The sequence below is a fragment of the Lutra lutra genome, chromosome 5 (genome assembly GCF_902655055.1).
Source record: "Lutra lutra chromosome 5, mLutLut1.2, whole genome shotgun sequence".
NCBI classification, from domain to species: Eukaryota; Metazoa; Chordata; class Mammalia; order Carnivora; family Mustelidae; genus Lutra; species Lutra lutra.
The window spans coordinates 8,431,145-8,458,867 of NC_062282.1; the positions used below are offsets into that span (position 1 = coordinate 8,431,145).

General features: G+C 48.7%; 1 protein-coding gene across 1 annotated transcript in view; it reads right to left on the reverse strand.

The window, feature by feature from the left end:
- Positions 1–27,723, reverse strand: part of DAP (death associated protein) — a 63,282-nt gene that overhangs the window by 32,740 nt on the left and 2,819 nt on the right. Inside the window, exon 2 of the mRNA XM_047730218.1 lies at positions 19,954–20,050. Within this exon, the coding sequence (XP_047586174.1) occupies positions 19,954–20,050 (97 nt within the window). The remainder of the gene's footprint in view (positions 1–19,953; positions 20,051–27,723) is intronic.

A 27,723-nucleotide genomic window follows, 5' to 3' on the forward strand; every position in this document is an offset into this window, starting at 1 on the left:
CTTCACGAGGAGAGCTTATATGGCAGGCTCTGGGCCAGACACTAAGGTAAAGAATGTGTGAAACCAAGCTCCTTCCTCATTAAAAATCTTGGTCTGAGTTGGCCATACATTTTATTGTATGCCATTATCTTTCTCCTCATTATACTGTGACACCTTCAGCAGTGACAGAGCTCCCAAGGAAATATGAAAAGGAGACTCGTCCCTCTTGCTCTGCATCTTTGTCGGGACTGTGTGTTATCTGAGTGCATTTCCAGGGTGTTCATTTGGAAGATTATTGAAGCAAATACTGAAATACAAAGGATGCATTGTTTGGGTGCAGGAAAAAAACCCAGAGAATACAAAAGAAAACCCAAGAGATTTTTTTTCCACGAACCATAGCGCACCAGCAGTCCATTTCCTTGTGCTGTCCTAAAAATGTCATACAATAATTCTTAGTAAAAACTCTAAAAAGATTTACAGGCGCAGCACCTTTAATCCTGTTTAAGTCTGAAATGAGTCATTACCTACCCAGGAGCCACTCTACCACCAACACAATGCAGACAAGGGCCGGTCCACCTGCCTAGGGGGTCTCAAGGGCTGACTTGTGTCTCCTCCATTGTCCAGTGAAGTCCCAGCCACGTAACAGGAATTCCATAAACGCACGACTGTTATTTTTTTTTTCTGTCAAATTTTTTAAATCATTTTTTAAAATTTATTTTCAGCACAACAATATTCATTGTTTTTTGTACCACACCCAGTGCTCCATGAAATCCGTGCCCTCTCTAATACCCACCACCTGGCTCCCCCAACCTCCCACCCCCCCACCTCTACAAACCCTTCAGATTGTTTTTCAGAGTCCATAGTCTCTCATGGTTCACCTCCCCTTCCAATTTCCCCCAACTCCCTTCTCCCCTCTAACTCCCCTTGTCCTCCATGCTATTTGTTATGCTCCACAAATGAGTGAAACCATATGATACTTGACTCTCTCTGCTTGACTTATTTCACTCAGCATCATCTCTTCCAGTCCTGTCCATGTTGCTACAAAAGTTGGGTATTCCTCCTTTCTGATGGAGGCATAATACTCCATAGTGTATATGGACCACATCTTCCTTATCCATTCGTCCGTTGAAGGGCATCCTGGTTCTTTCCACAGTTTGGCGACCGTGGCCATTGTTGCTATGAACATTGGGGTACAGATGGCCCTTCTTTTCACTACATCTGTATCTTTGCGGTAAATACCCAGTAGTGCAATTGCAGGGTCATAGGGAAGTTCTATTTTTTTTTTTTTTTTTTGGCTAGGTTTTTTTTTTTTTTAATTTGACAGAGAGATCACAAGTAGGCAGAGAGGCAGGCAGAGAGAGAGGAGGAAGCAGGCTCCCCGAGAGAGCAGAGAGCCCGATGCGGGGCTCGATCCCAGGACTCCGAGATCATGACCTGAGCCGAAGGCAGCGGCTTAACCCACTGAGCCACCCAGGCGCCCCGGAAGTTCTATTTTTAATATCTTGAGGAATCTCCTAAGAAATGTTGAAAAACAAAAATAAAACTGGGGGCATCACGTTACCTGATTTTAAGCTTTACTACAAAGCTGTGATCACCAAGACCCCACGACTGTTATCAATTCACGTGTGCTTTTCATTATCTTCAAAGCCTACAGATACTCATTCTCCCTCATTCCGTTTTCATCATCAAGGTCCCATTAGAGAAAAGACTTATCTATAAATGTCATGCTACAGATGAAGAGTCAGGTCCCGAAGGTGAGTGCCATGCCTGGGACCACCAGGAGCTCTGGGCCAGGACTCGGGGAGCCCCAGCTCCATCCCCAGCATGAGGCTTTTCCTGGCCAAGCTGCTTCATGTCCATTTCATGGAGACAGTGGAAGGCTGAGCCTAGGGGACTCCATGTCCCTATACTGTTTGGTGTCACAGTCCTAAATATGGCCTAAGATTAAAAAAGAAAGCTACCAAGGCCAACAGATAAACTAACAGATAAAAAGCCCGGCTGAGTTGGATCAAGCTCAAGCTTCAAGTGGAAACATTTCTCTTTCCTGATTCTGTTGTCCCCTAAGGGAGGCCGGCTCAGTGACTCAGTGACTCAGAGGGAGGAGCCCTCATGCTCACCGCTCACCCCCTCCCTGCCCCAGTGGGTGTGGGTTTCCAACACCTCCCATTCAGGGACCACAGCCAGACCGGCAAAGTCTTGAGCTCCCGGTGCCCAGAAGATGCTGGAGGGTCGTTGGACTCTTGCTGCCCTGAGCCTCCTTCCCCCCAGACTATCGGCTTCAGGGTCCCCGCAGACCCAACAGAGGCAATGAAGGCATTTCTCGTGGAAATCCACCCCACAGGCTCAGCCGTGCCAGAGCTGGAAAGGGTTTGCCTTCGTTTCTATCTATAATCACATTCCAGACTTCTGGCAAGATGAAAACAGACCCTCCCATTCTTTAGCAGTATTTTTTTTCTGGGCCCATGCGGCACCACCCATTTAAGACTTTTTATTTCTTTTTTCCACTTAAAGTCATAATGAATTCAGTAGCCATGAGTCATAGGTTTTACCTCCATGCCAACTTCCTCTGATTTGAGCTTTTCGGGTCTGATTTCCTCTCTTTGCTGACTTTAGGAATCTGCAATCTATGGCCTGTGACATCAAGGTGGACCCAATCCTCGTCCGTGTCTCCGTTCCAAGGCCAGTGGTCAGGCTCCCGGCTCTGTGGCTCCCGTCACAGAGATGTCAGCACTTGCAGGAGCAGAGCCACCATCATGCCACCTGAGGGAGTGGGGGACGCCCTCGTGGGCAGCCCGAGCCACCCCAGCACTGGGCTTGGACAAGAGCAAAGCCTGAGCTGACAATGGGGCTCGAAGAAAAAAGAAATGATAAGAACTCTTCCATCTTAAAGGAGCTTGGATAGAAACCAGTGTCCAGCAAGATAACCCTCAGGCTACAATTTACATCTTTGAACTTTAAAATTCAAAGTAACATTTTAGGCTGTCACTCCCTCTCAAACTCTTTGGGAATAGAGGGCTGGTTGCTACAATGTAAGCAGTGGGCCACAGAGTGGCCAGTCTTTGGAATCAGACAGATTTGGGTTCAAATCTTCCTTGTGTCACTTCCTACGGGAAGGACCCCAGGCATGGCATCAGCCTTTCTTGGCAGACTTCCTCATGCTTAAAATGAGGGACCACTGCCTCCCTTTGTAGGTGGTGAAGACAAAGTAAGACTAAGTATATAAAGCACCTGGTCTAACGGTGGCTTGCACCTGTCATTATCCGGCTGTTAGACTTTATCTGGCAGTAGACTTTCTGAATGATGCTGATCATTGTTTGGCAGCCGGGCCAATCACCTGAGCATCTTACTCCCCAAGGCCCAATTAGGATGAGACAGATCAGAGACTCAACAGGCGGAATGACGCTCACATTCCAAGTAGATTAAAGTCCCATAAAAAGTCCTATACACAGGTCTCACATTTACAGTCTCCCTTCTCCTCCCTGGAGTACTGACAAATATGGGGGTCAATTAGGAAGTTAAGTTTATAGAGAGCTAAAGGGTAAATTATTCATATAACATTCTCTACATTTTACATAGTAGTGATACATTTCTGAAAAGCACATGGATGTTATTAGCATTATAGAGCCTGGGACAGAGTCTCTGTACTCAGTGTGGTAGGAGCAAGCAGTGCCAAGCCCTGGGAGCCTCTGAGAAATGGGAGTCTCAGCTGCGCCCGCCCCCCCCCCCCGCCCCGCCGGCCCCTGGGTGATCTGCAAACACACTGAAGCTGGAGGGGCTCTGCTCACTCCTTGGGCACTCACAGGAGACAGGCTGTGGGACTGGCTGGGGCCTTGGGAGACCAGGATCTTGCTGACTGCTACTCAGCCCCTGCCACTTCTGCTTAGCAGAGCGCCACTGGGCAATCACATCACTTTACGTACTTCTCCCTTCCATCCCCCTGTTAAATCAGGAACTGGAAAGGGTCAGAGCTTTTATCTTACCTGTCATTTAACCAGGTAGCCTGCCACTGTGTGTGTGTGTGTGTGTGTGTGTGTGTACACATACGTGCGTGTGCATCCATGCCCCCGCACCAGACACAGACGTCTGGGATAATTCCACAGCTAACATAATATTCAATAGCAAAAGACTAAAAGCTTTCCTGCTAAGATCAGAAGCAAGACAAGGACGCCCACTCTCAAAATTCCTAGTCAACAGTACTGGAAGTCCTAGCCAGAGCAAGTAATTAGTCACGAAACACAAATAACAGACATGTAAGTCAGCAAGGATGTATACAGATGATACGATCTTAAGAAATATGAAAGGCTCTACCAAAAACTGTTGGAACTAATAAACAAATTCAGTAAGGTTGCAGGATATGAAATCAACATGCAGAAAGGGATGACCTTTCTAGACACAAACAGCAAACTAGCTCAAAAAGAAACTTTTTAAAAATCCCCCTTACAACAGCATCAAAAATAAAATACTTAGGAATACATTTAGCCAAGGAGGTTAAAGATCTTTACACAGAAAACTATGAAAAGTTGATGAAAGAAAGTGAAGATGCAAATAAATGGAAAGATAGCCTGTGTCCATGGATTGGAAGAATTAATACTGTTAAAATGTCCAGACTGCTCAGAGCAATCCACAGGTTCAATGCAATCCTTATTGAAATTCCAATGGCACTTTTCGCAGGAACAGAAAAACATGATCCTAAACTTGGCATGGACCCACAGAGACCCCAAGGAGCGAAAGTGACCTAAGGAAGAACAAAGCTGGAGCCATTGCCCTTCCTGACTTCAAGCCACATTACAAAGCTACGGTCATCAGAACAGTATGGTACCAACATTAAGAACGTACACAGACCAATGGGACAGAATCATGAGTCCAGAAATCCACCCCCTCCCACACCCTTAAAACGCCAGGGAGCAAATTCAGACTTAGCTCAAGGGACTGGCAAAAAAGACAATGAAGAGCTTTGCCTTGTTTTCCAGCACCTCAGGGACACGAGATAGAAAGAGATGATGTACAGAGTGGAAGATTCTGCGGTCAAGAAATTGAAACAGTGACACTGGTGTATAATCTTACTGATCTACAAATGTTCAAGGTTTCCCTGACCTGCCGCTAAGCCCAGGTAAATGGGTATCACCACCACACCCCCAGGTTCAAATTAGCGGCAACTCGGGAGGAACATATCTTGCCCGAAGACAGGAGTCTGGGGCCGTGGCCCACAGCACTGGGCATGCGCGCCCTGGCACGCCTTGACGCTGCCTTAGGGAGATGGAGCCCTTGTGCCAAGGTACTTGCTTGAGAGAAGGATGCTGAGAGGACGAGGCAGGGGCGAGAGCAAGCGAGCCAGCACAGCCCTCCCTCCAGCATCGGCCATCTCACCACTTCCTTTACCTTTCTCCAAATGCTCATTTACATCGTCCCCCTGACTCAGACTCCCCGTATTTCTGCTTATCACATTTCTGTATGTGCTTCTAGTTCAAAGAATATCATCTCTTCCCTGTTAATTGAACAGCACGTTAATTAACAGCATGCATGTTGTTAACAGTCCTAGTTTTTCTGTCAACTTGCAGAGTGACCCAGTATTGCAGGGGAGCAAACACCCTTTCCCCGCAAAGAGGGGAGGCTTCGAAGGTCCCAGATACCCCATCGTGTCCACTTCCTCCAGAATCCGCGTGTGCTGAGAGCTGAGCTCAGCTGCAGGGGTCAAGCTACGCTGGAGGAAGGGCTGTTGCTCCATCAGTGGAACGGATTAGTACTTCTAGAACCAAACTTCCACTTCACGCTCAACTGTCATCTTGGGAAGGAGGCGCCCACGTCAGAACGTCGTGTTTCTACTCTGTCATCCTAGCTGTCCTTCCCTTCATTTCCCACCTCCCACGACACCCCCTGAAAAAGAAAACAGCAATTACTCCTCTAAATTTAGTCAGACTGGCCGAAGACGCTCTAGATTCCACTGTCATCGTGCTTCGAGAACCTGCTCTATGAAGGAACCTTAACAGATGTCATTTATCGTCTTCGCTCACCCAGTTCTCAGCTTTCGTCCTGACATTCGTATTCAAAGTCATCTAGAATAAGTCAGTGGTGGCAGTCTCGCTTTTGGACACATTCTGGGACTACCCCAGACACACTCTTTTCTCCAGTGCTATGGAGTTGTCCTGGGGAAGGGTGTACTTTGCAGAAAGCCAGGGAGGCCACAGAACATCACCTCTCAACCAGCACACCTAACAACCCACCACTGTGCCTTATTTGCAAAATCCTTAACCTCAAGTTTGACCATAATTCTTTAAAAAATTTTTTTTTTTAAATTTTTATAAACATATAATGTATTATTAGCCCCAGGGGTATAGGTCTGTGAATCGCCAGGTTTACACACTTCACAGCACTCACCATAGCACATACCCTCCCCAATGTCCATTACCCCACCACCCTCCCCCCCGCCAGCAACACTCAGTTTGTTTTGTGAGATTAAGAGTCTCTTATGGTTTGGCTCCCTCCCTTCCTACCCCCCAAGCCCCCACGTTGCATCTCCACTTTCTCATATCAGGAAGATCATATGATAGTTCTCTTTCTCCAATTGACTTATTTTGCTAAGCATAATACCCTCTAGTTCCATCCATGTCGTTGCAAATGACAAGATTTCATTTCTTTTGATGGCTGCATAGTATTCCATTGGGTATCTATACCACATCTTCTTTATCCATTTATCTGTTGATGGACATCTAGGTTCTTTCCATAGTCTGGCTATTGTGGACATTGCTGCTATAAACATTCGGGTGCACGTGCCCCTTCGGATCACTACGTTTGTATCTTTAGGGTAAATCCCCAGTAGTACAATTCCTGGGTCATAGGGTAGCTTTATTTTCAACTTTTTGAGGATCCTCCATGCTGTTTTCCAGAGTGGTTGCACCAGCTTGCATTCCCACCAACAGTGTAGGAGGGTTCCCCTTTCTCTGCATCCTCGCCAGCTTCTGTCATTTCCTGACTTGTTAATTTTAGCCTTTCTGACTGCTGTGAGGTGGTATCTGATTGTGGTTTTGATTTGTATTTCCCTGATGCCGAGTGATGTGGAGCATTTTTTCATGTGTCTGTTGGCCATCTGGATGTCTTCTTTGCAGAAATGTCTGTTCATGTCCTCTGCCCATTTCTTGATTGGATTATTTGTTCTTTGGGTGTTGAGTTTGCTAAGCTCTTTATAGATTTTGGATACCAGCCCTTTGTCAGATATATCATTTGCAAATATCTTCTCCCATTCTGTCAGTTGTCTTTTGGTTTTGTTAACTGTTTCCTTTGCTGTGCAAAAACTTTTGATCTTGATGAAATCCCAACAGTTCATTTTTGCCCTTGCTTCCTTTTGACCATAATTCTTGAAGCAATTTCCATCAAGATCCTGCTCTGGCCTCCCCTTAGGAGAAAACTCATCCTTCAAGAAATGCCATGTCAACAGTGCCTGGTATCTTGGCAATGAGCAGGGGACTGAGCGAGCTCAGACCCACTCATGAGCTCACAGGGACAGTCTGAGCAGCCAGGTCCTGGGACAGTGATACAGTGTTGCTCTCCACGTCCTCTCTCCTCTCTGTGAACACCTCAAGCACACTGATTCTGAGAGGGCTCTGGCTGCCACTAATGGTGGCTGAGAACATCCCCTGAGCTGTCCTCCATGCAATTTTTCTAAGGGATGAAGGACCCTTGAGGCCCTCCTGCTTTTTCTTCCTAGCACTGATGACTCCACCTGCTACAGTTTCTGCTCAACTGTGTGTGTACAAATCGTCTGGCACTCCCACTCGAATGTGAGCTCTGTGAGAAGAGGGTTTCGCCTTGTTCACTGAGGTATCCCAACCTGGCACACAGCAGGAACTTACAGGTATCCAGTGCACAAATGGATGCTGCTGGCGGGAAAGTACACTACTTGGATGCGTTGTGTATTGGGAAACCAGCTCACGGCTGCCATTCTGAAAAACGGCTGCACACAAATCCTCTGTCTCACAGAAATCTGCTACAAGAATGGGGGGCCAGTGCGACTCTAGTAATTTAGCCAGTGTCCTCTGGTAGTCTGGATGGCGCCTCTAGATTATTCACAAATCCCTCAGGTTTTATTCTAAATGTGTATATCCACGACTTGTGCCAACTTCCAGGTTCAAAGACACGAGCTCTTGGGACTGGATGTGGCTATAAGAGGGGGCTCTACTGACAGCTCTTGGGACTGGCTGGGTGCCACTCCTCACTCAGACCCTGGTCCTAGCTCTGACCTCCTGCCACCAGCCTTGTTGGCCTAGGACCCTGCTGCCTTGTCCTCCAGGCTCTAGGCTGAGGTCCTGACCTCAGGTTCTGCCAGCTTCCCTGGCCTTCCCTCCTGGGGCACCTGTTTGCCTGCGTGCTGGCCACAGCAGGTCCAGCATTCACATCTGGATGTGCAGACATCTCCCCGCTCCCATGGGGGATGCTGTTCCAGGAGGAAGGTGGAGCAACGAGATGGGGCATAGAAGAGCCCGGGGGGCCCTCTCCCCAACCTGCAGCCAACCCCATCCGGGCTCTCTTCACAGGAGATCACGTGTGTTCTAGCTGCCCAATCCGGTCTGAGCTGGATTTGCTGCTGCTGTTTGCAGGAAAGCATCCCATAATGCCTCCCTCCCCAGCTCCCCCAGAAGCATCCGGGTGTCCCACAAATATCACAGGCATGGACCCCTGAGGGCTCCTTGACTCATCACTTCTCCACATTCCCAGCTACAAAAACGTGGGAGTTGGATTACAGTCCTGGTTCCCAACCTTTCTTGCGTGGGGACTATTTTTTTTTCTGTATGTGAGACAACATTCACATATTACAAAATTCACCATTTTAACCATTTTGATGTACAATTCAGTGGTTTGTCTGATCCACTGACTATGTCATGCCATTATTCCTTTCTAATTTCAGAACACGTTTACCATCCCCTAAAGAAAGCCCATACCCATTAGGCAGGCACTCCCTTCTGCCCCCTCCGCTCCCCAGCCCCTGGCCACCAGGGATCTGCTTCTGTCTCTTGGGATCTGCTTATTCTGGACATTCCATAGAAATGGATGGAATCACAGAATCTGTGGTCTTTCGTGTCTGTCTTCTTTCACTCACTTCCAAGGTTCACTCGGTGTTGTAACATGTGTCAGCACTTTGCTCTTCTTTACGGCTGAATAATATTCCACAGTATGGCCAGGCCATGTTTCCTTTATTCATTCCTCACCTGGCAGACATCTGGGTTGTTTCTACTCTTTGACTGTGGTAAATAATGATGTGATGAACGTTCATGTACTCACTTCCATGTGAACACCTGTTTCAGTTCTCCTGGGGAGAACTGCCGGGTCAAATGTCATGGCCATATTTAATCTTCTGAGGGGCCACCAGACTGCTTTCCACAGCACCGAGGTCTAAATGTTTTGTTTGTTCTTTATTTTTTTTTAATTGTGTTATGTTAGTCACCATAAAAGACATCATTAGTTTTTGATGCAGTGTTCCAAGATTCATTGTTTACGTTACTGTGGTAAAAAACATACATGATAAAACTGACCGTCTTCACCATTCTTAGATGCACAGTTCAACGGTGTTCAGAATATCTATACTTCTGTGAAACAAATCTCCACAACCTTTTCATCTTCCAGAACCAAAACTCTATGCCCATTGAACAGCAACTCCCTTTTTCCTCTTCCCCCCGACCCTGCAACTCTGTTGTCTTTACCATCTCTGTGCATCTGCCTGCATTAGACACCGCGTGGTGTATGGAACCACACACAGTTTCATCTATGCAGTTTTGTTTTTGTGGCTGGTTTATTTCACTTAGCATTATGCCCTCCAGGTTCCTCCGTGTTGTAGTGTGGGACAGGACTTCTGTCCCTTTTTAAGGTTGCGTAGTAATCCACTGTACGGACAGACCACATTCTGTTTCTCCATTCATCCGTCGATGGACATTTGGGTCGCTTTCACTTGCTGGATATTAGGAATAGTCCTGTTGTGAACCTGGGTGTGCAAACATCTCTTTGAGACCTTGTTTTCAACTTTTTTGGAGATACACCCAGAAGATGGCATGGGCTTCTTTTTAACATAAAAAACTTTATGAGTCTCTATCCCACAGATGTTTTGCTTTTGGTATCTAGACCCTTGTAGATCTTTACTCAAATCTGACATCTTCCCTAGATTAGGTGACCTATCAGGTCATGTCCAGCTCTAACTCTGACAATTCTGAGAATTTCCGTATTAGAACACCATCCCTATGATTCCAGTCCACATTCATTTTACACTAATGCCTTAGAGGGTGTACACAGCCAAAAACCAAAGTAAATCAGAAGATGTCCACAAGTATAAAGAATTTTCTTCCTCTGCGCTGACCTTACCTCACTGACCTCTTTCTCTAGCTGGGAAGTAAGAAGTAATTAAGTTAATAAAGTTGGTTAACTCTTTGCCTTTAAGAATCAAAGTCTAAGCTGTTTCTTACTGATTCACTGACGTATTTTCTGAGTGCTATGCGTTTGAGAGAGTTGAAGTCAACAGAGTTGATGTAAATGCTTAAGAATTTTAAGCGTAATCATTGTAACGTAATAAACTCAATAAAGAGCTCTTGTTTCTATATACTTATTCTTATGTGTAACCTTATTCTATGAAGTTATTGTTATATCTCTCATCCTATAGAACCCAAGCACTGGAGAGTTGATTTAAATCCAGTTCATATGTTTATGTAATAAGAAAACACTCCTGATAAACAGTGCAACCCTTTGAGTAACACCATAAAAACAAGAGAGTCATCCGTTCCGAGAGGCTGACTCCGGTGCTGATGCACGGAGCGGTGTCTGGAGGGGAAACTGATAGCTCCATTTCCTTGCTTCCCTCCTTCCATCTGATAAGAAGCGCTCCTCCAGCGTGGAGGGGATCGTGACAGCCTTGTAAGGAGCTGGAGGCGCGTGGAGGGAGAGGGAGCAGGAACGGGGCATTCGGAAGCTAATCTATCACACCTGGTTTCTGCACGGGCCGGAGAACCGGACACTGTGGAAGCATTGCCCACGAGCGCATCACTGGCAGCACCAGGCGCTGGAGGAAAGCCGGGCCTTTAGCACCTTCCTTCTCATCCCCAAACTGCAGGAGTCCAGCCAAGCTCCCGTGACATATGGACGCCCATATGCTCCGTCCCTCGGTAGAGCAGGGAGCCTTTGATTCACGACCTGCCAGACTCAGGCGTTCTACTAGTGCCTGTCCACGTGAAAAGAGGACTCAGAGACCGAGTTTCTGGTGAGGCTGATGCCCGGGAGCTCTAGGACACAAAGTGTCTGGGTCACACACATCACACTCTGGGTCCGTCCGGTGATTCCGCGAACTTCCTCGTGTACGTAGCTGCCTTCCTGTGGATCGCCCTAACGCACATGAAGTTGCAGCTTTTGGAAGGAATGTTTCATTCATACCACACGTAACAGCAAAACCGGTACAGGGGGCCGCTCCTAATCCATCAGCGACAAAGGCCATCCTTTGTGCTTAACACAGGGCCTCAGTGTTGTCAGGAAAATGTGATAAGCACACACATCTCTTCTATTTATGTTTATTTTTTATCTGAAAAAAACCCCAAACAAAATGAATTACGCTTTCGCACTGTTTACTGTGTGGCTGCTCTGTTGGGCCTCACAGTCCTCAGGGCTCCGGAGGAAGGAGCGGGGGCCCCTCCCAAATACCCTGTGCCTCTTCAGCGGCTTCTAGCATCTTCCAACATACAGGACACCAGCTAACGGGGTAACGAGTTCAATTCTCTAGTGTCATCCTCGATATATCGACACCCAGAACTGTGCTCAAATGTATTAGGAATGAATTTAACCTAACTTTTACAAAATGAACTTAATGTGATGGCTTAAAAAGCTCCCCACAGAAGAATTCCAGTGGCGGAGTCCCTACCCACAGAAGCCCAAGTGAACAGTAATAACGGAGAAGGGCTCACCCTTCTCCTCCTCGTGTAAAGGCCTCATGAGCCACGTTACAAACACCAACGGTCTGATCAGATGTGACAAGATGCAGCCCTCCCCTACAAAACCCAAAATCACCAAGAAAGCCATTAGAAAGTTAGATTTATATCCTGAATCACTAATGAGAAAGCTCACCTGAAGGGTATTTGGACCTTGGATACTAGCTTATATTAATACAAAGTCACAGTGATAGCAAGACATTGAACCTATTGCTTATTTATCTAATACACAAATACTCATTTTGGATCCAGTTTATAATTTATAAAACATTAGTAGAGTACCCATGTATACATTTAAAAATGAATAGACACATACTGCGGGTGCAGGCCCAAAACAGTCTTTAAATTGATGGGTCGTGTGACCAACGTATGGGCTCCACATCTCTGGGTCAGAGTGTCTGCCCAGCTGGGCAGGAATACTGCTGCAGTGCTCAACCCGGGCAACGGTGCAGGCTGGCACGGAAAAAAGAGACCCTCGCCTTGTAACTGTCATGCTTAATAAATTAGTACGCCGCCGTTATTGTTGGTACGTTGTTGGTGAAGCTGGGCACTGTCAACCGAAGCCTACGGCACGACATGCTGTCTGTTTATTATGGGTTGAACTGTGTCCCCCCAAATTTCTAACTTAAAGTCCTGACCCTCAGTACCTCAAAATGTGCTCTTATTTGGAAATGGGGTTATTGCAGGTGTAATTAGTTAAGATGAGGTCGCCCTGGAGTAGGATGGGTCCCTGATCCAACAGGACTGGTGTTCTCATAAGACGGGGACACAGGGGGAAGGCCACACGAAGATCGCTGTCACGCTGTTCCCAGTAAGGAGCACCAGGTGCTGGGTCAGAGGCCTGGGATCCATCCTTCCCTGTTGCTTCAGAGGGAGCACGGCCCTGCTGACACCTTCCTCTCGAACGTTGGCCTCTAGAACTGCGAGAGACTGTTTCTGTTTGTGGGACTTGGTTCTGGCAGTCCTAGGAAATGAACGCCCTGCCTCTTACGGGAGGCAGCCAGCCCACAGGTGTTTGCCTGCTCTAACCTGGGGGACGTGAGCGTGGGCTCTTTCGAGCCTTCACGGAGGGAGGGAGGGAAGAGAGCAGACATCGGGACAGGCTGCAGGCTCTGTGAACACAGGGATGTGGGGACCGGCCCCCTCTCTGCCACCTTTCTGCTGCCCTAGCTGCCTCTGGCAGAACAATCCCTTTCATCACTCCCTTGCTGGTGTATGAACGCAAGCCCTTCATCAGTGCCCCATCCTGCCTGCAGACAGAGAACACGGAGCTACGAGTCTCATGGGGGCAAACCCGACAGTGAGAGGTGGCCGACGGCGCCTAGAATCTCCCGTTTCCCTCCCCAGGGCAGTCAGGGCCGTTTTCCACTATTCCCTCCACCACAGCATCGTGCCTCTCAGGCTTTCTGCTCCAGGCTCTGACGGCACCTTCAGAACTGCCTCTCCCTGGAGGAGGCATCTGTCCATAAGCAGGTGACAACCACTTAGCCCCTTCCCAAGGACATTCCACATCACTGGATGCCCCACCACATCAACACTCGGCCTTGGGCCCGGGGCAGGGGTCTGTGGCCTGCTGCAGCCCAATGTCTGGGTCATGGGCCCTGCCCAACCAACAAGGGCGCCCAGACCAGAAGAGGTGCTGGGGGTTGGTGGGTGCTCAGCACCCCTAGCCCACTGGCATCTCCACACATCTCATGGGAAAGGACACATCTGTTCCAAACCAGCAAGTAGTCTGGACAGAAAAGATGATCTTGGAGAGCAAGGATGGTGTTGAAATTGGTTCATCACATGGTTTTACTGAAGTTTAAGAACACTGATAATGGCTTACAGAAAAAACCCCTAGGTATATAGGTTGTGCCATCTCTTAACTTCAGAGTTTTAAATTTTTATTTTTTTTTTTTTTAAAGATTTTATTTATTTATTTGACAGAGAGAGAGAGCAGAAGCAGGGGGAGCAGGAGAGGGAGAAGCAGGCTCCCTGCTCAGCAGGGAGCCTGATGCACAACTCAATCCCAGGACCCCGACAACCTGAGCCAAAAGCAGACACCCAACTGACGAAGCACCCAGGCGTCCCTTAAATTTTTATTTTGTAAGAATTCGTTTCAACTGAGAGAACCATTAAACACAGCCATTTGGTGTCTGTCAGGATTGAATTGCTTTCCCCCAAAAGGATATGTAAAATCCTCACCCCCTGGACCTCAGAATTGACCTCTGTAGGAAACAGGGTCTTTCTAGAAGTAACTGAGTTAAATGAAGTCAATCGGGTGAGCCCTAACCCAATGACTGATACCCCACAAAAAGGGCATCTTGGACACAGAGAGAGATGATGTGAACAGACACAGGGCAGCACCATGGGGACAGAGCGAGGTGAGGCATCTAGGAGCCAGGGAACGCCAAAGGTTGCCACCAAACTGCCGGAAGCCAGGAGGGAGCCTGGAACAGATCCTCCCTCGCAGCATCAGGGGGAACCAACCTTGGTGACACCTTGACCTTGGACTTTTAGCCTCCAGCACGGTGAGGAACTACATGTGCGGTATCTCAGACCCCCAGTTTGTGTTGTCACGGCAGCCCTGTAATAACAGAGTGTCCACAGGCAGTGGCTGTTTCAGGCAAGGGCTATGGGCGAATGGTGAAAGCAGTGGTGGAGACCCAACGAGAAGCAGGGGCTCGCAGCGTCTGTGTGCTGGTCCCCAGATGTGCGCAGAGCGGCGGAAAACTGGTCCGGCTCCCACAGGAGGTCGAACACGATGGTGCTTGGCTTTCTTATTTCAGCTTTTACACTGCAAACAAGCATCCTTTTCAGGGTCTCCACTGTACAGATACTCCTTGTTTAATTAATAAAGATACGGGGGGAGGAACTTGGGAGATCTTGTTTGCAAAAGTTACCGAGCTGTTTGCCTGTGGGTGATATTCCATTTCTCCCTCTCTCTTTTAAGATTTTATTTATTTGAGAGAGAGAGAAAGAGAGAGAATGAGTGGGAGGGGAGTGGAAGGGCAGAGGGCGAGAGACAAGCAGACTCCCCGCTGAGCAGGGAGCCTGACACAGGGCTCCATCCCAGGACCCCGACACAGGGCTCCATCCCAGGACCCCAGGATCACGACCTGAGCCAAAGGCAGACACTTAACCATCTGTGCCACCCTGGTGCCCCTATTAATTAAAATTCTTCTGCAAAGAGCTGCCCCTTCTCCTCATTCATACATTCAATTGCTTATATCAGGATGCACTCATGAATGTTTACTTTATGAGTTATAATCCAATACTATCATCTCGTTGCAAACTGCTCTGGCGTTGGCCGTTTGGAGCTCCTACGGCTCGGCTTCTCTGTTGTTCGGACAAGCCCCAACCTTTACAGCACATTTCCTCATGTTTGGCACGACGAGCTGACCCAGGCTCATCTAAATTTCTCCTGTCCCAGCCCTGGAATTTGCCGCTTCTCCAAGAAATCCTGGTTCCTTCGATGGGGAGAAAAGTGTTTAGAAACAAGGATCTGGGCTCTAGGGATGCTCATGCTTACACGGTAACTCACATGGGTTACAGGTAACTTACACGGGTCCTCACGGGTGTTTCGGCTCTTTCGGTGAACACAGCAAGCGCATCCTGGTATGTGCGCCAGCCGCCCCATCCACCTTATCCCTGCACGGACTTACACGTCTGCATGTATCTACTCTCCATCCATCCACCACTTAAAGCTGAGTTCAGACAAATACCAATTCTGACCCAGCACCACGAAGCCCGTTCCGGTCTTCCTCCTTTCTAGCTGTAACCGCTCTTGGGCCACGAGAAACTTGGGTCTCATTACTCACCACCCATTCACATACTTGTTGAACCCATTATAAACACAAAGTCATTTCAGAATTGCTAACCCAAGCCCCTGTAAGAAACACATCGGCTAACCGGAGTATACAGCATTTTGGGACAGTCTTTTGCCATTAGTCTTAGAGTATCCGGTCAACACAGTTTTCAAAAATTATTTGGGTAAGGTGTTTTCTCCCCGAGTCCTTGCAATGGGTTATAGTAATCATCTGTATTATAATTAAGCTCGTCTGTTACCATTCGGAGTCCATTTTGGGTTTCTCCCACATACTGGATAATATGAATTGTTCATTTTTTGGGTACATGCGGTCCTTCTTCTTTTTTTCAAAGATTTTATTTATTTATTTGAAAGAGTGTGAGCAAGAGAGAGAGAGAGAAAGAGAGTGCACAAGCCGGGGGAGGGATGGAGGGCGAGGGAGAAGCAGGCTCCCCACTGAGCCTGCTAGGACCTGAGCAGAAGGGGAAGGCAGACGCTTAACTACTGAGCCATCCAGGTGCCCTGGTACATGAGATTCTAAGTCAGAGCTGAAAAGAGAGCCACACTCTAGAAGGACTGCATACTCTGTACCTTGTCATCCCTATCTCCCCGTTGCTTCCACTGCTTTCCCACCAGCCCCAGTGCACACCATCCAGCAGCCACTCAGGAAAGTACTGGCGAATAATAATGAAGCCCAGTCCTCTTCTTGGAGATGAAGAGCCATCGGACTACCGCTCAGCTCGACGGGAATTCTTAGGTAACATTTTAAAATTTCTTCTACTTCCTTTTCTCCCTCCTTTTTAAAATGTAGCATCTCCAAAACAATTTGGCAGCCTAGGAGATGAATTGTAAATCTCTGGAAAATTAAGTAGCACAAATATTTGCAGGGAAAAAATCATTAAGAGTAAAGGTTGTGTTTTTTTGTTTTGTCACGTAGTAAGGCTCTAGCTGTTCATTTTCTCTGTAATCAGGATTTGATTTTTAGACTAATGAGGAAGGAAGTCACCAGAGATGAGTCAGTGAACGTAAAGCCAGTTCTAGAAATCTGGGAAGGAAAGCAAAGAGTCTTGCAAATGCGGACCAGGAGGAAACTGGCATCTGAGACTTTACATTTATCCAGAGGACACTTGGATCAAAACATGAAAAATAGTAGTAAAACTTTAGGATTAGGGTAATGTAGATGGTGAAGTCACATCCCATGACATTTCCAAGCGAGTAATTAAATGTGTGGCAAATTCTGCAAAGAAATAGGCCATTTTATATGTAAAGACATCCCCATCCTCCAAGACCTTGTACAACGATGCTCATACCATCTACTGACAGCAAAGCCGCGCGGACAGACTCACAGGCCTGAGGATATGGAAAAGGTTACGGGTGATCCAGAGTCAACAAGTTTAATTCATAAAGGGATCTGGATTGACATGCTACGCCTATCAATATGCGATGCATTTTGTGTCACGTCAGGGGAGCCCGTAGCCTAGTAGGGGCACAAGTCTCTGAGTCAAGACGAGATGGGGGCTGAACGCCGGCCTTCTCACTAACCAGCTACATATCATGGGGCCAGGCAACCTCCCTAAACTCTGGTTTCTTCATCTCAATAACGGGCACAGTGATACCGACCTGTGGTGGCGTGAGCTCTGAACCTGACGTGAAAAACTCAGTAAGCGCCCGCTGCAAATCAAGTGCTCCCTTGATTTGAGGGAGGACTCTGGGCTCTGCTGGAGTGCTGGCCCTGCCACTCACTGGCTGTGTGACCTTGGAAAAGTCACTGAACCTTTCTGAGCTGCTGAAGAGGGAGCAGTAATGTGGAGTGGGGATCATAATCAATAACCTGAGAGAGCGTGGGCAGCAAACAGAGAGGGTACAAGTACTCGGTGAGCTGATACGGACAGACCATAGGGAACGAGGCCAGAGGTACCACACTCCGAAGACCGGCGAGGACAGTTAGCTAGACTGATCCAGCCCGCCCGCCAGACGGACGAGGAGGCCATCGTGGAGGGGGTGATCTCTCACACAGAGTACTGGCCCGGTGCAGGTGTGGAAGGAGATACGCTGGCCACACCTGTCCACAGCTTCGGAGTGCTCAGAGGCTCACCCCATCTGTCTACGGCATGTCCAGTGGTCCAACCCACAGCGATCAAGAGCAAAGCTAAAGTCACGAGACAGCCGCTGACACACTCACAAGGAACACATTACAGCCATTCGGCTGCAGGGAAAAACCCCCTACTCGTGTGTTACGCAAACCCTACCCTGCAGTCAGCCTGCTATAGAGTTCCTGGTTCCACAGAGAACAGATCTTTAGAGGTGAGAAGATGCCGAGATCTGGAGAGCTGGGGAGCTTGCTCCTTTGTCTTGCAATCGCTCATCCTCTGAAATATTTATTCAAATTGCATGTCTCGGATAAAGGCTGTATTTCACCTCATGAAAAGAAATCAATAGAAAGAAAACGAGTGGGCGGTTTTGTCTTTATTTCTAAACACGCTAATAAATTATCTACTCTCACTGTACTGACACTGTGTTTCACAGGGAAAGAGCTCGCCGTACCTTACTCCACTTAAACTCACGCAGACGAGTGTGTTCCGTTAACTCCCCAGGCAAGGCTCTCTCTCTCTTGCTCTCTCTCTCTCTCTCGTTCTCTTTCTCCCCATGGAAGCACGGGATCCGCAGACGGGCCCTCCCAGGTTCTCCAGCAGGGGGAATGACACAGGCCCATACTCTCTTATGCTTGATACTGAGATCAAGAATTTTCTAAAAACGGAAAACTTCCTTACAACCTGTATGGAGGCGAAAGTCAACCTGAACTGGCCCACGCCTATAAGAGTGAAGACCTTACCTCCCTTGCTGTGAACATCACACACAGATCGAGTAAGATGCCCGAGGGCCCACTATGGGCGCTGGATGGAATGCGCGCCCTTTAATTCTCATAAGCCCCCTTCCCCCAAATGTCCCATATCTAAAATAAACTGGGTCCCAAGGTTTTCAGGTATGGGACTGTGGACCTCTAGGAGAGCTACAGATGCTGCTCTGTTCTGTATAGATGCTGTGTGAAAACAGCCAGTGAGAAAGGGAATTCTAGAATTTTCTCTTAAATGCCGCCTTCTTTTCAAAGCAGAACTTGGGCAAAACCACAGTGAGGATCTCGTGATTTTAAATGGGCAATAATCACTCAGAAAAGACTTTGTCCCCAATTTTGCTTGCCCCTCAGGTGACCGCACTAGAACTTACATCCTATAAGATTCTACAGAAAACACTCAGTGGTACACACACTCAGGGATGCTCATGTCCTTTTACGGGATGCACATTCTTGGGAGCTACTCTTTCTTGGAAGCCGGGCCTCTTTGGACCCTGTTAGACCCTGGTTTAATTTCCCGATCCCTTCACTCGCAAGGCACTTGGTGTGAGCAAGTGTATAGCCCCTGCGGACTCAGTTTCCCTTGCAAAAGTTGGGGAGAACACTACCTACTGTTCAGGGCTATTGGACTGAAGCAAAATAATGCAAAATAATGCACCTGGCCCACAGAAACACAGGTTAGCTGGTTTCCACACCCTTCCCGCACTTAGCTTCCTCCTCTGGTGGAGACACTCTCGGGACAAGGTGTAAGGCAGAGAGCTCAGTGTTCACCTTCTTCTCCGTGGCAAGCTCAGACAGAGGGGTACGCATTTACCTACGTTGGGTGGAAGGAAATGGATGTGTACGGAGGTTCTGGACCCAAACCCGGCACCAGAAGCTCTGAGGATAACAGGGAGTAAACTGAGCCGGGGGCACGTCAGACAGACAAGCTGTTGGGGACCAGGGGAGCCAGGGACAGAGATGTCATTTAAGGACACCTGGGCACTCATAAGGGCATGGCCTCCCTGGTTTGGATTTGGCTGCCGAATGGAAGAGTCCAGACGTGTGTGCACGGTTTTAAACCAATAGTTCCCTCTCTTGCTGCAAGATGCCATGCCCACCCCAGAGAATCAACTAGAATGGCATGTTCGAAGGTCTCAAGGTGATTTCAGTAATGTCGTGGAAGTCGAGGCCACTGCACACAGAGGGACGGCAGGTGCTCCAGGAGCCTGGTGTCTCCCGTCTGGGGGGACAGAGCCTCACTGATTAGGAAAGGAAAAACACACAGTGCAGGGCCCCACGATGCGAGAGGTTATCAGAAGCCCAGAGAAAAGAACAAACGTTAATGTTTAACCAAGTCATGGCTGTCTGGGGAACAAACCCGAGCGCGCCCGCATTCTCACCTGGGGCTTTCCCACTCCTGGTCGTCCTTGTCTTTCTCTTCTTTGGTGTCTCCTGAATGCGGGTGTTTCTGCACAATGCGCATTCCGCCAGCTTTCACTAAAACGAAAACAGAGGGGGGTGTGATGGACCTGGCAGGGGACCAGGGGAACAACCCCGAAAGCTTTCAGCGGACCCGGAGCCACGAGCTGGTCCAGATAAGCCGGCAGCAACAGGGATGAGCCACAGAGGTTCCTGCTGTTGAGGGACATTCGGTAGGACGTGGCAGTCGACGTGAACTTTTACTCCAGACCCACTTACAAACCTCGTGGGGCTCCTGCGGGCTCTGTTTGTTTCTTACAAGGACTTCCTAAGAGCAGTACCAACCATGTGGAGAAAGTGGCTGCTTGCTTTAGGTTTTCGATACAACGGGGTCCCCCTTAATCCCCGCCCTGTGACCTTTTCTCAAACACCGATGATGCTTCTGATGGGGCAATACAGCCCCTGGGGGACATGGGACAGTCCCAGAGCCCATTCAGGCGGCAGCCAGGGACGTCTGTGGCAGCCTTTCCCAAACTGTGTTGGGAAGCCTCAGTGTTGGCATGTGTTAACTTTTAAACATGGCCTTAGGGACATGTAATTCACATACAATATGAGTCACTCATTTAGGGAGTGCAGTGCTAGGGCTCTGAACGTACTCGGGGCTGTGCAACCGTCACCACAACCATCACCACAATCAGTTCGAGCCCACTGCCATGAGCCCAGACAGAAACCCCATCCCCATGAACGGTCGCTCCCCCAGCCCCTCCCCCAGCTCCTGGCAACCCCTCCTCCGGGTTTGCCTATTCTGCGTATTCATTTTTTAAAAATTTTATTTATTTATTTGACAGACAAGTAGGCAGAGACGCAGGCAGAGAGAGAAGGGGAAGCGGACTCCCTGCTGAGCAGAGAGCCTGATGCGGGGCTCGATCCCAGGACCCTGGGATCATGACCTGAGCCGAAGGCAGAGGCTTTAACCCACTGAGCCACCCAGGTGCCCCGTTCTGTGTATTCGACCCCCTTCTTTCACTCTGCATGTTTCCAAGGTTTACCCAGGAGGCAGCCTGGGTCAGGCCTTCAAACATTCCTTCTCGTTGCACAATCACAGTCTACTGCACGGACCGACCACACTTTATTTATCCCTTCATCTGTGGACGGACATTTAGGCTGTTTCCACCTTTCGACTATTATGCATAAGGTAGCTGTGAAGAACTTGTGTACGAGTTTTTATGTGGATACATGGACATACACGTTCATTTCCTTAGGTACAGACCTACGAGTGGAGGAGCTGGGCTACACGGTAACTCTCTATCCTTCTGGGGAGCTGCCCAATGCCTTTCCAAAGCCACAGGATCATTTTACATTCCAATCCATCTGAGCATTCCAATTTTTCCCCATGCTTGCCAATGTTAGCTGTTGTCCGACTTTCAAATTATGGCCACTGTAGTGGGAATGGGATATTATCTTACTGTGGTTTGATTTGTGTTTTCTTGATGGCTAATATGTTAATACTGCTTTGCAAGAAAACTAACCAACCCCCACCCCCCCCAAAAATGGGGATTCAAGGACCTCTTGGTGTTGGAAATGCGCAGTTGAACACATTATATGGGTTTCCTCAAGACATATTTCCTTGGCCTCTAGCATGCCTCGTGAGCTTTATGGGGGACACAGAGCATACCATCTTTCCCAAACTCATCTGACCCCACAACTCCCCCCACCCCAGGAATGCTGGTTATTATTCTTTACGACTTCAGTGTTCCATAGAAGAGAGTTTGGAAATGCTGGCCTTGTATCAAAAAGCCAGCTTCATGTGACTGTCACCAGCATGGGCTTTGGGCTCAGTCAGCTACAACACGTCCTCAGCTATAGGTCTCAGAACGTTCAGTCCCTCAAAGCCTTGCTGCTTCATCCACAGAAAGGGTTAAGAGCCCCATCCTAAGATCTTTAAATAAGAGAAGCTGTTGAAACCCTCCCCCTGATGGTATTTGGAGGTGAGGCCTTTGGAAGGTGATTAGGTCATGAGGGTAGAGCCCTCCTGAATGGGATTAGGGCCCTTGTAAAAGAGAACCCTCCCTCCGCACCCCCGGCCCCCCAGGGGCACCTTGTCCTCTCTCCCATGTAAGGACGTGGAAAAAAGACAGCTATGAACCAGGCAGTGGGCCCTCACGAGGCACCAAATCTGCTGGTGCCTTGACCTTGGACTTCTACCCTCCAGAAGTATGAGAAATCTCTGTTCTTTACAAACCACCAGTCTGTGGTACTGTGTTATAGGGACTAAGACAGAGGTGTTGGAAGCTTCTGGGCACAGGTGAGCAAGCAGAGCTGCGTGAACTGCATTCACTGGCCCCCCGGTTCGTGGCATCCTCCCTCCTCGGGTCACCTATCCCCCCAGGTGCCACAGCACAGCTCCAATCACACAGACCGCCAGCCAGCCTGTCAGGCCACGTCCTCTGCTGTGACAAATGGGGTTGGACCCTGCCGCATTAAGAAAAGTCCAGGACGAGTCTCCTTCTGATGCAAAAGGAGGGAGAAGGTGAATAACACCCCGAGGCTCACACAATTCGAGGTTGTCAGTTTTTCAATTTCCCAGGGAGGGTCTGCGGGCCCCTGCCTTCAGGAAGTGGGTGGTGCCCGTTGCGTGGCTAATGGTTGCTAGCGGCGGGCTGCTGCAAAGATCCAAGGCAGAGGACAGGTGACGAAGAGGACTCTGGAAAACCATGTATCTGTTGCCACCACTAATCCTTTTGAAGGGGACATTCTGCTTCGGAAAGAAGGAAATATAATCCTGTTTGGTTAATTCTTCCCCAAATCTGCTTTTTATCCCATCTATTGATTTTTATTTTACACCATTTTATTTTCCATTTCTAGAGCTTTTATTTCCCTGTCAGATTCACCCCATCTTTATTGGATAGGGTCTTAGTCATTCCTCATGGTTTTAATTCTTTTCCATATTTAATCATTTTAGGCATACTTGTTTTGTAGTTGTACATTTGATTATTTTATGATCTGAGGTCCCTGGGAGTCTAATTCCACTGCTTGCTTCTGTCTGCTGAGTCTCCCTCTCGTGGTGGTGACTGCAGATTCTGAGCTTTTCTTTGGTAAGGTTCTCTCTGCGGGGATCCTCTGGCGCCGGGAGTGTGCGCAGCCTCCCTTTGGAAAGATGCTCGACATCCTTCTGTCAAACCAGGAGTAGAGGCACCTGGAAATCCTTTTTATGTCCGATTTCTCAGAACAGGACCTGAGAAACAGTATATATTTGAACCCACAGCCCACGTAAAGGGAGGCCTGCGTTGACAAAGTCTTAGGGAAACTTTCTTGTCCCGCTGCCTAGAGCCCAGGTGGAAAGAGATCAGAGCCCCGTCATCCCACTGTGTTGCTGGGCGCAGATGCTCGGCCTCGCTCCAGAGGCTTGGCCTCTGAGCCCCACGCTGCACCATGGGGTCTTCGGTTAAATGAAGCCAGTTGGGGTGGGCCCTAACCCAATATACTGGTGTCTTTACATGAGGAGGAAGAGAAACCAGGTCACTCCCTGCCTTGTGTGGGCCTACGATCTATGCTAACAGTACTGAATTGCAGTTTCTTCCGGTGTGGTTCCTAGGGATTTCCCTCCCTCTGGGCTCAGATGTTTTTCAAAAGGAAAGAAAACAAAAACACCATTGCAGGTGGTTTATCAAGGTATTTCCGGTTGGGTAGTCAGTCAAACCTCAAGAAACAGAAACGGAAATAAAATTCTGTAGCTATGTTAAGATAATTTTCTACTCTTTTGAAATGTAAGTGTGTCTCTGGCCAAAGGAGGGGTCTGGAAGAATTGTCCCTTACACTTTTTTTTAGAAATTCATTTCCTCCCATCCCTCCCACCCTTAGCGCACACCCATTAAGAACTGGTTAGAGGCACTGCTATGGGCTGAGTTGTGTTCCAAAAACTCATGGGTTGAAGCCCTCACCCCTATAACCTCAGACTGTGACTGTATTTGCAGACAGAGGAGAAACCGGACCTGTGGGTACCCTGATCTTAGTCCCCCAGCCTCTAGAACTGCAGATTTCTGTGGTTTAAGCCTCCCAGCCGGCGGACTTTGTTACAGCAGCCAGAGCAGACGAATATCCTTTAAAAGAGGATGTCCAGGGGCACCCGGGTGGCTGAGGGTTAAAGCCTCTGTCTTCAGCTCAGGTCATGATCCCAGGGTCCTGGGATGGAGCCCCGCATCCAGATCTCTGCTCAGCGGGGAGCCTGCTTCCCCCACCTCTCTCTCTGCCTGCCTCTCTGCCTACTTGTGATCTTTCTCTATCAAATAAATAAATAAAATCTTAAAAAAAAAATAAAAGAGGATGTCTGAATCATCTCAACTTGGCAGACCTCAAACTCTAAAACAACTCACAGACATGCTCTGTAAAGGGGCTGAAGGGAAAAAGAGCTGCGTCACTAACTACAAAGAAGACCGATGATGAAGGTCAAGTGACATTTGAAGTAAGCCTGGAGCCCAGCACCCGCCCCCCGACTGACTACACATGTCAAGGCTCGGTCACCCCCCCCCATTAGTGCTTCATTTAATTCGGCTTATAAAAACAATTAACTTCATCAATCCCTCACAGTGTGTGGTGATTAATGCTGCAATTTAAAGTGGCAATATTAGTAATAACTCAACGCCGAGACAGGTTCATTTGGACTTGCAATACTGCCAAAATGTATGACGGCAACATATTTATCGTGACTGTTTTACCCGTCAGAGGAGGGACTCTCGCTTGTGAAAAATACAAAGGCAGAGTTATTTCTGCAAAAATCTTTGCAGAATGACTTGCAAATATAAGTATTTCTATGAGACATTAGCAAAAAAAAAAAAAGAAGAACTCGGATTGTTGGTGTAGTGGTCGTTACTCAAAGAAGAGCTCTGAACTGAAAAGGATACCAAACGCCGGATCTAGTATTTGCAGAAATGCTCTGCAGACGACAGGGACGCGGGTCCCGGAGGCAGACTCCCGGGCTCAAATCCTAGCTCTGCCCGCGCATGTGCATGTGTGGCTGTGGGTGTGTGTGTGTGTGCGCACGTGTGTACGGCTGGGCACGTTGCTGGTGCCCTCGGTGCCTCCGGTGCTCCATCTGTGAAGAAAGGGTGACCGCGCTCTCCCCGCCAGGGATGTGCCAAGGACTAAATGAGTGAGCACATGGGCAACGCTTCCCTCCAGGCCCAGCACCTGGCAAGTTCTCGACTGTTCGCTACTCTTATTAAATGGGTTTTAACAATTAGCATCTAGGACTTAGACCTCCATAGTCTGTGTCCTTGGTGCTTTCGTGTCCCTCTTGACAGTTTCCTCGGATGTAAAACGGGGATGGCAGCAAGGACCTGTGGGGATGGAGGGGAGCGAGACGCCCGCAGACTGCTCCCCTGGTGGCCCTCCACTGACGTGGTCGGCTAAGCAGCCCTAGGACTGTCGTCAGTGTATCGCCAGCCAAGGATGGAAGCTTCTGGAGAATCACAGATTCTGGATAATGCTTCGACACAGCACTGCTACGTGCAGGCCCCTTCCTCACCGCTGACCACGTGACTCTAGGGAGAGGATCCCGGGGGGTGAAGAGGGCAGGCCACCAGGTCGGAGCCGCACAAGTGGCAAGCCCGGCGCTGGATCGGACCCTGGCAGCCTGCACCCTTCGTCACACCCCGCAGGCCTTTCCTGGCTTGGACCTTCCGGGAAACCGAGAGCATCCTCGCCCCTCAGAGAAACACAGAGTGACCGCCAAGGGCAGGCCGTCAGGAGAGGGAGAGGAGTTTGACATTCAAAGCTCTGCACGACGGCTTCCTGCCTACGGGGCGAAGGGAGGGGAGGAAGCCTCCTGCCTGGTCGGCCTTTGCCAGGTAAGGAGTATTGGGGAGGCAGCTGACTTGTTCTCCTGCGGCTGGGGCATCCCGTCGGTGTCAGGGTGTCCAGCTGTAAGCAGGTCACTGACAGCTTTCTCTGTCGCATTCAGGAGCAGGCTGGAAAGAGCCACAGCTGCAAGTCGGGCCGGGGGACAAGCAGGCTCCCCCTAGGGTTGCTCACGACTCAAGCCCAGCTTCTGACCCTGAAGCACGGGCTGCCGGAGCCGCCGCATGACCGGCAGGTATGTGCCACCCTCGTTCTTACCGGAGAAGAGCGACCGCATGTTACTGGCAGGTCTCACCTCCCGGACGAAGAGATAGGGCAGTTGTGTTATTTTAAGGCTCTAAGTTTCTTGTGCTGCGCCTACAGCAGCCACAGGAAAGCGATGCAGTGACAGATGTAGGCCACAGGTGTCCCCATAACCCCCCACTCACCGTCCCCTGCACACAGGTCATGCAGGGCCTTGACCTCCGCATTGTTCCTTGTAGGAAGGCTCCCGGGAAAGGAAACACGCCTGACCTCGTTCAGCCCAGCCCCTGAGGTTCTGGTCGTCTGTAAACAACAGTGAGCCCCACTGGACTCACTCAGCTAACTGTGACTAGTGCTTTGTACTTGGATGAGACCGTAACCAACAGAGCACTCGACACAATCGTTGAGTGCTCCCTACATAAACGGGAAGACTTCCTACGTTGGGAAGCGGAAAGCATTCCCCAAATCACGAAAGAATGCACGGGGCATCGTGTGGAATGGACAGAGCGCAGGCAGGAGGACGACACCAAGTACGGAAGAAAGAAAAATCTAAACTATGTTTTAGAAATGCTGCATTCCACCCCGATGGGAACTTTTTGAAAAAAATGCAGTGACCAGAAGGGTCTTTTTTTTTTTTTTTTTTTTCTTTTTTTCTTGGCATGTCGGGAGCAAAAGCCGACTTTCCCATACTCTGTAAGCATTAGTCAGTGACTGGATGGAGGGCACTGGGACCGTGCTTAGCAAATCTGTGACTGAATGGTTACTACAATAAAAGACACATTAGTCGTCCACTGCTGGCCAGAGAGTGGCCTAGACAATCTGAAAACCGTCCTGCAGGAGACGATTTAGGGAGAATTATCACCCACAACCTTTTAAATGGATCCTTAACTCAAGTTTGAATGATTAATATAACAGAATTTAATGATCCTGAAGTTACTGAAAAAAGTAATCTGTTTTCCGTTTCATTTTAACTAAACACAGTCGTGTTTATATTTCCACTTGACTCAGTTCTGGAAGGAACAGAAAGTCTACTTTTGAAAGGGAACCATATGTAAAATTAGTAATGCACAGAGCTACCACATATTAGACTTAGGAGAACTTTACTGACATATGGTTTTGGCTACCCTGGGAAATGGAGGGGAACGGGGCCAGCAAAATGTATTTAACAGACTTTATCCACGTCGTTACCACAAACTCCCAAAGACAGGCAGGAATGAGGAACAGCATGGCTCACAGTTCTGTTCCCCACACTGCCAAGGCATCCCGGTCCCGTTACTTGATGGAACAGAACCTTGCTCGCAAATTCTCACTTTGCTAATCTGTATTTGCAATAACGCTCATAAAACAAGCCGTCTCAGCCCATTTCTCCAAGGATGCTTTGTAGTGGAGAGCAGTGGAGGGGTTTCAAGTCATTACGACGTCATGACTTTTACTGAGAGCCCTGATGACAGCGCCCTGCGGGATGAGGGAGAGCCTCCGGCCCCTTTAGCTCAAGCTGGTACTCAAGGTGGTGGCCCGGGGCCACGTCAGGGGGTTACTCAGTTTCCCTCTGTCTCTCCCATGAAAACAGGAGGCCCACATGTTACTAAACTTCTGTTTTTCTCTGGTTAATCTGTCATGAGTCTAGAAGGGTCGAGGGGAACACCAGCCCG